At 34.7% G+C, this 11,323-nt stretch overlaps 1 protein-coding gene across 1 annotated transcript in view; it reads right to left on the reverse strand.

The window, feature by feature from the left end:
- Positions 1-6,392: 6,392 nt before the first annotated feature.
- Positions 6,393-11,323, reverse strand: part of IMPACT (impact RWD domain protein) — a 28,799-nt gene continuing 23,868 nt past the window's right edge. Inside the window, exons 9-11 of the mRNA XM_042780255.1 lie at positions 7,992-8,082; positions 7,400-7,534; positions 6,393-6,461 (exon numbers count right to left, since the gene is read on the reverse strand). Of these exons, the coding sequence (XP_042636189.1) occupies positions 6,393-6,461; positions 7,400-7,534; positions 7,992-8,082 (295 nt within the window). The remainder of the gene's footprint in view (positions 6,462-7,399; positions 7,535-7,991; positions 8,083-11,323) is intronic.

Genomic DNA, 11,323 nt, shown 5'->3' on the forward strand with positions numbered 1-11,323 from the left:
ATGGTTAGTAGTCAAATGCCTTAACCAGCACACCACCAGAGCTCCTTTATATGGACCAGCAGATCTGGTAGCCTAGTGCCTAAGGCATCTGACTGCTAACCAGAAGGCTGGCAGTCAAACCCACCAGCCACTCCTGAAAAGGAAGGTTGGGCAATCTACTTCTGCAGTGACACTGCCTCAGAAACCCAAGGAGGGGTCACTAGGAGTTAGGTCTGACTCGACAGCAGTTCCATTGCATTGTACTCCTCAGATATGTGAAATTGTAACATTACTTCTCTGTAACTGAATCAAACTTGATAATAATTCCTCATATTTCACACTTGGAAAAGGGGAAAATTGTCATTTTGTGATTACCCGGTCACTTCAGGTATAAAAAAAAAAAAAAAAAAATTCATCTCTCTCTCTTCATGGTCTACAACAGACCACATTTCAGATACATAACAAAAGGCGTCCAACTTCATTAGTCATCAGAGAAATGAAAATCAAAACCACAAGTGATATCACCACATAGGATGGTTCAAATTAGAGTCAGGTAATACTAAACGTTGTGGACGTGCAGCAACTAAAACTCTCATGTACTTCTGATAGGAGTGTAAATTGGTTTAACTTGGCAAATGAATGGTCAGTATGAATGATGATCTGGAGCCAACTTGTACTGTCTCACAAGTGACTGTTAAGTTTTCTGGAATTTTGTAAGTCAGCATTGGTATCTTGAAATTGGGCACAGAAGGAGTATTTATTTATACCACAGAAATTGACAAACACTACAAATCAGCCTCCACCCCAGAGCTAGTTGTAAGAAATTATCAGGACACAACTAGGTATGTATATACATATGTGTGTGTGTGTGTATCTTAGGACCCCGTAAATCCATTCAAAGATACAGTTGACCCTTGAATAAAATGGTTTGGACCACACAAGTCCATTTATACATGGATTTTTTTTTTTCCCCCAAGGTATGGATCTTGGAGAAATTCCAAGAGATAATAGATACCACACCGAAGGCATGAATAGAAGACATCTTGATGGAGATGAGTGCTTCTGAACCAATATCAGATGATGAGAATGATAGCAGCAGTGCCAGAAAAACAGATTGACATTAGACAATGTGGCAGAGAGGTTCCAATTATTCAAAACTACTTTTGACTTATTTTACAACATAGATCCTTCTATGATATGGGAAGGCTGGCAGATCAAACCCTCCAGGAACTCCTCGGAAGGAAGGCTGGGCAATCTACTTCCGTAGTGATACTGCCTCGGAAACCCAAGGAGGGGTCGCTGCGTCAGGTCCGACTTGATGGCACATAACAACAACATGATATGGGAACTAAAACTAAAGCAAATAGTGGAAGAAGGACTGGTACTAAACATTTTTAGAGAAATGAAAAAGCAAAAGTCAAGACAGAAATTATGATGTACTTCCATAAAGTTACACCAAGTGTGCCTGCCCCTCCTGCCTTCCCTTCCACCTCTTCCACCTCTTCTGCCTCTACCACCTGAGACATTTTGACTAAACCTCTTCTTCCTCCTCAGCCTATTCTAAGGATGAAGAGCTTTATGATGACCCACTTCTCTTTAAGGAACAGTAAATAATCATCATGCCATGCAGTTAATAAACGTACCTGTTGTGTTTGTGTTTGAGTGTCTTTGTGTGAATATCTTGTAACTGTACAGTTACTGTTAACTGACTTTATATTATTGGTAAGGCTTTTGCTCAACAGCAGGCTGTTAGCAGTTAAGTCTTTGTGAAGTCAAAAGTTAAACACATTTTCAATTGCAGGAGGGGTCGGTGCCCTGAGGCCCCACATTGTTGAAAGGTCAACTGTATATACCTTAGAGACATGTGTATATATGTTCACCAAAAGCCAAGTATGTACATGGAAGTTCATAACAGTACTTGGAATAGCTTTAAAGCAGAAGCTCAATATCTACAAACAGAATCAAATGTGTTATGTTAATTCAGTAGAATAATATGCAGTGATAAAAATGAAAGAATTACTGCTACAACTCAGATGAATCTCACAAACAAAATGTTGAACAATAGTACAATACAGTGTGATTCCTTTACACAAAGCTCAAAACAGGGAAGATTAATCTTTGGTGTCAGAAATGAGAAGGAGAATATACTTGGGGGGCAAGAGGTGAAGAGCATGTAATAACTGAAAGAAATCAAGGAAGGGAAAGGGGATGCTGATATCATTCTTTAATCTAACAGCTGGTCACAGGCTATCAATAAAAGGTGTAATTAAAAAAAAATTAGTCACTGCCCTAATTGGATATCTACACTGAAAAAAAAAAGTACCTAAACCTCACACCTTACACAAAAATTAACTCAAAATGGATAATGTTGTTGTTGTTATGTGCCGTCAAGTCGGACCCAACTCATAGCGACCTCTCCTTGGGTTTCCAAGACAGTATCACTATGGAAGTAGATTGTCCAACCTTCCTTCCGAGAAGTGGCTGATGGGTTTGAACCGCCACCCTTCTGGTTAGCAGCCAAGTGCCTTAGGCACTAAGCTACCAGAGCTCCTAAAATGGATAACAGAGCTAAATAAAAATATATTAACTCTAATACTTTCAAAAGAAAACAGGAGAAAAATCTTCATTACCTGGAGTTAGACAAAGAGTTCTCAGATTTGAGACCAAAAGCATGATCCAAAAAAGAAAGATGAATAGACTTCATCAAAACTAAAAACTTCTGCTCTGCTCTGCAAAAAGACGTAAGACAGTGAAAAAATAAGCTGCAGACTGGGAGAAAATATTGGCAAACCATATATCTGACAAAAGACTTGTATCCAGAATATATTTTCTGGTTTTAAGAGGCTATAGTGCCACCGTGGTTAAGGAATTCATCTGCTAACCAAAAGGTCAGCAGTTCGAACCAACCTGCCACTCTGTGGGAGAAAGATGAGGCAGTCTGCTTCCATAAAGATTAACATCCCTGAAAACTCTATGGGGGTCACTATAAGTTGGAATTGACTCAATGGCAGTAGGTTTGATTTGGTTTTGGTTTATAGTTCCATAAGGTATTACTGTTAGGGAAAGCTTACTTGTGAGCATATAGACGCTCTCTCTCTTATTTTTGCAACTTCTTGTGAAAATTATAAAATTTCACGACAAAAAGAGACCTTAGGCTTTTATCTACCAGACTATATTTTCCCACATCTTTGGTATTGTTAGTATCTAACACAATGTTAACAGGGGTATATTTAGTAAATCTTCTCTGCAGAGCAATTGGCTAAACTAATCAGAAGCTATTAGAAGTAGAAACTCTTGACCAAGAAATTCCAATTTCTAGTAATTTTTCCTAACGAAATAACAAGAGCTATAAACAAAAATATATAAAATATAATTACAATGTAATGTAGTTTTCCAGTGTTTTAAAATAGTGAAAATTTGTAACTTAAAAATTGGAAACAAGTGGGAACTAGTTATATCATGGAATAAGAAAACAAAATGGGGTATATACAAATAAGGAATATTATTTTAGCCATTAAAAAAAGAATGAAATTCAGATATATGCTATAACATGTGTGAACTCTGATAACACGCTAAGTGAATTAAGCAAGACACAAAAGGACCGGTATTGGATTATTCCACTTACATGAGGTATCCAGTGTAGGTAAATACATAGAGAAAGCCAGTAGATTAGAGGTATCAGGGCTGGGGAACAGGAGAACTGGGAGTTACTGCTTAAGGGGTATAGAGTTTCTTTTTGGGTTGATGAAAAGTCTTAGAAACAAGGAGTGGTGATGGTTGTACATTATGTGTGTACTTAATGCCACTCAACTGTATACTTAATAATGGTTGAAAGGGCAAATTTTGTGTTATATATGTGTATATATACATATACATATATATCTTACACACAAAAAAATATGCCATAGAATATTTATTGACATGAGAAAATGTTAACAATATTACACTTCTATATGAAATTTACAGCAGAACACAAAACAATATATACAATTTAATACCATATCTGTGGAAAGAAAAATATTCATATATACAAAATCATGCACAGGAGAAAAATAGAAGAATGTACATACCAAATGTTAACAATGACTATTTCTTGATAGTGAGATTACAGTTAATTTGTGCAATTCTCCCAATAAATTTCACTTGTCCTATAAACAATACCTGCTTCATGCTATTTCTTGGTTATAATTAGTTTGATATAATTCTCTTCATATAGGTTCTCTTCCATGACACATACCTCCAAAGCATACTACTGATGAAGCTACTGCTATTCCCATTTAAAAAAGTAGATGCTACTTGCTTTTATACTGGAATGTAAATAATATTTTCAATTAATAGAATATACTGTAAAATATGCCACAGCATAGATCTGGCTATAAAAAATTATTTGGAGAACTTTAAAATCCTCTAATCAAGAGAAATTTTAAGTAAAGAAAAAAAAACCTATCATTAGTTAGGCTCTCCATAATGGTAGAGTATGAAACAACTCAGGATTAAAAATTTGGAGAATTTTGAATCTCTCCTAGCTAGCTGACTTGGGACAAAAGAGATCAGATTTTTAGTCAGTAAAATATGGTTAATAATTTTGTAGAAACATGCAAAATTAATACTCCTTTTTTTAAAATAAGGGAAAATTAGAATATGGATAGAAAGGATGCTTTGTTTTCTGTAAAGACCTAAAGAAGTACTAGATAAAACAGCATGAAAGACATTCTAATTTGATGTTGTAGAAAAATTAACTCACATATATTCTTCTGCAGCACCAGATTCTTGCTGTTTTATATCTCCTTTCACATGCCAAAATTGTAAAATTATGTTAAAATTAATAGGCTAATTTTTTGAATAACTTTAACAGTTAGTACATAGGACATACTTAAGTTTATGGAACATGAGGTAATATGGGTCATCCTCTGATGACGCTTAAGAACTGACAACATTAAATACACTTATAACAAATATAATTTAATTTCTCAGAATCCATCCTAAAGTAAGGCTATGTATTAGATTTTTATTAAAAATACTAAGTAAGAATGTTGAATCTTTTAAAGGTAAAAACATCAGAGAAAAAGGAAGAGAACATGTGCTTACCCATTTTCCCTGATGCCTTCCATGCACTAGTGCCATCCCAAAAGTGCCTCCTAATTTCTGTTCCCTGGCTTGAGAAGACAATCTCAGGCAAATGTGTGATCCATCACTATTATTATTATTATTACTTAATAATTGTTTACAATCCTATCTCAAAAGAAATAGTGAATTACTTATTATTATATGTAAGGTAAATCTATTATCTAAATGCCTAGAGGTAAACTGAACAACTTGCAGATGAAAGAAATAAAACATTTATGAGAAGGAAGATCTGATCAGATTGGGGAAAGAAGAGGGATTTTCTTTGTTGTTTCATTCCAAAAGTTGTTCTTCCTCTCCACAAAATCATAGAACTGACAAAATTATCTGGAGTAGGAATGGCAGTGTGCATCAAATTTATTTAACTATACAACATACTCCTGCTCTGTATCAGTGTCATTCTGCCAAACTTCTATCCCATTTTATAAACGTCCCATTAACTATAGTACAGCTTCTAGCATAGCTCCAATTTCTCAAGGAAGAGCACAAGAAAGTTACTTCTAGGTTATTAAAAGAAATCATAGTGTTACACTAACACATTGCTGGAGTGGAAGGAGACTACTAATACTCCATATTTATTACTTTACTTTACAAGAATTAACCCAAAGCAGGTAGACTAGGAAATCACTTTTTTTAAAATTTCACAATCACCAATTTGCTACAGAAATTGAGGCGTAACATTTATGCTAACATATATGTTAGGAGAATTATCACTTCACATATTTGCAGATGGATACTCCTGGATTTTCACTTAATGTATTACTCAGCGATGTACACTATAAAATGAAAGGTGACATACTTATGAACTAAAACCACAAGTAGAAACTCTCCAAAATTATTCTTCAATGAGCTCCTATTCCAATAAGGTATAGAGAGCGGTAGGACGCAATATTCATTTAACAGAATGAGAATTCCAATGACAAGAAATCAGGTACTTGTATGCCTCTAGAGACATTTCTTCCCCACCTAACAAAGGTACTTGACATGTAACTGAAATGGACAGTTAATTCACATGCTGCCCTGGGCAACTGTTTCCTTCTTAAAATTAGATGAAGTGGTGATTAAGTTCAAATTAATTATTCCAAATGCCTGAAACACACATGGATATATTATAAGTTCTCTATTTTTGGCAGGTGATATAATATAACCAAAGATGGTAACACTGGTGTCCACAATGAACTGGTGGACTTAAGCAGCCAAGGATCCTCTGACTGCACTATATATTCCTTGATGACTGCGTAATTTGAATACAATTATAGGCAAATTAACCTTTCATATAGTTTCAGGTATTAGTGTTCACTCCTCTTCTTGTCTTTTTTTACTTTTTTGTTCTTTCCCACAGCCTTAGATGATTCCTCCTGAAAAAGACAAATCAATGTAGTTTCTCCCCATTTATATGAAGATGCTGGCTTAGGAAATCTTAAATAGAGTCATATAAAATATGCATAATGATGTGGATATAGTCACTTCCAAGTGTATCATTCTTCTGTTTTGCAAGACACTTTCAGTTATAGTCTACAGTAATATTTTCAAAACAATCAAAAGTAATCTAGGAAAACGTTCATTTGTGTAATGTTTGCATATATATTTAATCTACTGTTCACTTTTCAAAATAAGTAAATAAAGTTTAAATTAAATAGATTAAGTGTATTAAAATATGAAACAAAACTAACTCAAAATATGAGGAAGAAGGCATCTAAAGGCATGATAAGGGAAAGGGAGATGGTGTGACCATAACAGAGAATTGTAAAATTTTAGCTCTTAAAGAACATCGAGTCCAGTGTGACACGGGCTATATAACTCTATGGGGCTCACTGGTAGGGGATGGAAACTAGGTGGTCTTGAAATGCTTTTCTAATTATAAAACTCCATGAATCTATGAAAGTAGCCCTGGTGGCATAGTGTCTAAGGCACTTGACTGCTAACCAGAAAGTTGGAGGTACAAACCCACCAGCTACTTGAGGAAGAAAGAGGGGGTAATCTATTTCCTTAAAGATTTATCACCTTGGAAACCCAAAGGGGGTCGCTATGAGTCGCAATCGACTCAGTGGCAGTGAGTTGGTTTTGATTTTTTATGAATCTATGAAATTAATGTTCAAAGAGATTAAATGATCTGGTCAAGGTCGCAACTGGCCAGTCACAATCTTTTGACTGGAACCTGAATCACTAATTTCCTAGTTCAAAGCTTTTTCTAATGCACCACACACATTCTGATTTGTTCTTAATTTTCTTTCTTGGGTTTTCTTCATAAGCGGTGATGAGAACCTTTCTAGATACATGATCAATAAGTACTTACCGGTAAAGTTATATAGTTCTTCTCCAGGAGTATGTTTCTAGCACAATTGTTGATATGTTTAAAGCGATCTGGTCCTATCAGAATACCTCCATACCAGCGTGATACTATCACCAAGACATTTCTCACATTCAAAATCTGTTATTTTCAAAAGCATAAACAGATACACATATATAATACACGTGCAAATACAGTTTTTAAGGTGAATGAAGTAACCCATATATATATATATATATATATATATATATATAAAATCACACATGAAATTTTCCAGTGACTTTCATGGCAGAACTACAAGAGCAAGTAATGAGTGAGATTATTAACAACTCAGAGGGTGGGATATTAGGACAAAGAAATGTGGAAAATCAACACTCTCCTTCACACTGTTCTAAGGTCTCTAACTGTGGGTAACTGGGGAGAGTGAAGCCAGTGGTTAAACACTCACTCAATGTTTACAAATTAATTACTAACTAAACCAAAGGTATCTTATGTTATATAATTTAAATGACTTACTTTTCCTCAACAGCGCTCTGTTTTGTTGAGAAATTTTATGGCTTATATAGAACAGAATTAATGGGGCTTATTTTACACTTACCTCCATGAGGTGGAGAAGACGCCCACCAGCTGCTGTCTCCCCATCATCCTCACAGTCCTGTAAGAAGGTCTGTTTATCTTCACAATATATTCTGGAAATATACATAGCAGTGTTGCACTTTAAAACCTCAAAATGTTATAATGACATTTAGCCCTCAAAACTAACTGCCATCAATCTGATTACTTCTAAAGTCAGTACATTTGTTAAAAAAATAAAAAATAATAAAAAAAAATGAAACTTCCTCTTCAATTATATATTTGTTGTTATTATGTGCCATCAAGTCGGATCCAACTCATAGTGACCCCTCCTTGGGTTTCCAAGGTGGTATCACTACGGAAATAGATTGCCCAACCTTCCTTCCGAGGAGTGGCTGGTGGGTTTGAATCGTCAGCCTTCTGGTTAGCAGTCAAGTGCTTTAGGCACTATGTTACCAGAGCGCCCCAATTATATATTAGACATTTTTTTTCACTAATGATTTACTAGCCAGTACGTTTTACCTTTTTAGTTGGGAAAGCTAGGAATCAAAGGTGCCTCCTTTAAATCATAAATGCTATTATGGAAAGGTGAGTTTATATATCTGACACTTCCCCTACTTAAAATAATTTAGCTCTGATACTATGAGGGTACACAGAGCAGTCACTCAAAAGTATTTGTGGAGTCTATACTGTACAGAAACATTATATTATACGTAACAGGCACTGTGAAGTGATGTAAAAGAAATGTGACATATTCCTGTCTTCAAAGAGCATAAATGTATATAAAATGTACATAAAAGAGACAAATGTATATAAAAAAGATGAAGGCAATAAAAGCCAACATAATATTTTACACTCTCTTCACCTATTATTCTACCCATCAAGCATTCTTCTATTTTCCCCATTCTGAGTAAGAATTAGAAGATATATTTTTCTCCTTACAATTTTCCCACGGGTGGTTATCAATATTAGAGATAAATCATGATATTTTTATATTATCTAGAAAGTTAGTATTTAGAATAATAACTTAGGGGTCTACAATGTAGTAGAATAGCTAGGCAGTAAGTGCTAGAGATATAAAAAAGAAAATACTGCAAGTTAAGGTATGCCATCTAGTGGATTCCTTTGGCCCCTACACATGGTATCATCTGTGCCAAAGATATCCTCTGAGTTGTGGCCATAAAAAGCTGTATCAAAAAAGACAAAAAAGAACCCACTCTATCCAGTCCATTCCAATTCACAGTGACCCTACAGGCCAGAGCAGAACTGCTCCCTAGAGTTTCTAGGACCATCAATCTTTATGGAAGGAGATTGCCACATCATTCTCCTGAAAAGTGGCTAGTGGATTTGAACCGATGACCTTTTGGTTAGCAGCCAAGTGTTTAACTACTATGCCTTTATCTACATACCTAAGTCAATTATATAATTATATTACAGTAGTAATATTCACTCCTTCACTAGATACTTATTGACCACCTACTATGACCAGTCGCTATTATTATTTACAGTTAACCTCATTTGAGTAAAAGAATGTTAGTACTATTATACAATTTTTTACATGACAAATCTAAGGCAAAAAGGAGTAAAGGGTTGGTTTAGGTTAGGCTCATAACTATAATTGCACACCATCATTTTATGGAACAAATGTTAAAAAACGGCTATATAAGTCAGTACTGTTTAGTTACAAAGAATAACCCATGGAAGTTTTCACTAACCCTTTCCTTACATGCCGGGAAGATAACGGTGCAGCATCCAATGGCTGTGTGTACCAGTAGCCTGAAGAATGCCACATAACTCCAAAGTGGAAACACAGCCCCAGAATCAGGAAGTAGCCTTAAAAGGACTCTAAGTATTCAAAATATACATCACAAAGTCCATGTACCAAATAAAGTTCATTAATTTTACCCCAGGCCTCCACTTTGTGCTTTTTCATATTATCTGACACAATTCTGAAAAGCTGAGCTATTTCATTCCCAAGATTCAATTATACAACAGGGATTTGAAGGGTTGGGGTATGGAAGGTGTACTGTGGCAAACTGTGAGAAGTGACAATTGATCACCTATTAATATGGAAAGATAAATAAAAACTAAAAAATCAATCACAAGCACTTCAAATCTTAAAATCTGGGGCCTGAAATAGATTATCTAGCATATCATTTAATTTTATTTTGATAATTTAGGGCCAACATCATGTATAGCAATTGTTAAAGGTACAGCCACATTGCCATGTGTGATTAAATTAAAAGAGAAATGAAAGTAGTCCATAAAATTGAGCTCTACTTAATAACTGCATGATCTTGAAAAAGTTAACCATTTGACAGTGCAAGGCTGCTAAAATAATCGGAAATAGCTTATTTAAAGTATTTGGTACAGAACAGCAATACAATAAGTGTGTGGAATGAATGCAGAGTAAACTATTACCATGTCTATGACATATTCTAATCACTGAAAGCACAGTATAATCCCTCATTTCCATAGTGATAACTCTAATGCATCAAGAAAACATCAAAATTTTATTGAGCGCTACTCTTTAAAAAAGAGGATTATATAACAAATCATTTTAAAATAAATTTTGGCACTTAAAAGGTATAAGAACTTAGTAATATTAAAACTCACCTATCCAAAGTGACTGATTTCTTTTTAGTCTTTTGAGTTGTAAATAGCCTATATTTGACCAATAGTCTACATCACATTTTAAACTTGTATCAAATCTCTATATGTATACTCTGACTTATTTTAGGTCTAAAATAAATATCGTTTCAACACTGTACTAATTTGCATATTATAAACAATATACTCTGTATCTCTCTATGAATCAGCAAAGACTTGTATAAAAACCATAATGCCCAAAATTAAAAGGCAGGTAGTAAAAGATGCACTCTAAACTCACTGTTGATGGGAGTGTAAACTGGTTTAAAAGAAAACTTTTGGAAAAATGTTGGCAGAATGTATTACAAGTTCCAAAAATGTTCATACATTTTTCATAAGTCCACTTCTAAGGATCTTCTTTTTATTCATTATACCCCCATTTCATTTCAAAAAAGAATCTAAAGCTACCAGAAACTATACTAAGGAAATTTTCTAAAAAGTATACAAAGATGTTCATTGGACTGTTTTTCACAATAGCAAAAAAATATGAAAAACTAAAACAGAAAAGAAATAGTTAAACAAAATGATAAAGAGCTTCAAAATATTATACAGTCCTTAAAACGGGATCTATACAGCAATTACATGAGAAATGATTTTGTTATGTTGTTGTTGTTATGTGCTGTCAAGTCGGACCCGACTCATAGCGACCCCTCTTGGATTTCCAAGGCAGTATCACTATGGAAGTAGATTGCCCCATCTTCCTTCCGA

The sequence above is a fragment of the Orycteropus afer genome, unplaced genomic scaffold (assembly GCF_000298275.1).
Source record: "Orycteropus afer afer isolate SDZICR_OR568_19922 unplaced genomic scaffold, OryAfe1.0 scaffold00030, whole genome shotgun sequence".
In the NCBI taxonomy this organism is placed as follows: Eukaryota; Metazoa; Chordata; class Mammalia; order Tubulidentata; family Orycteropodidae; genus Orycteropus; species Orycteropus afer.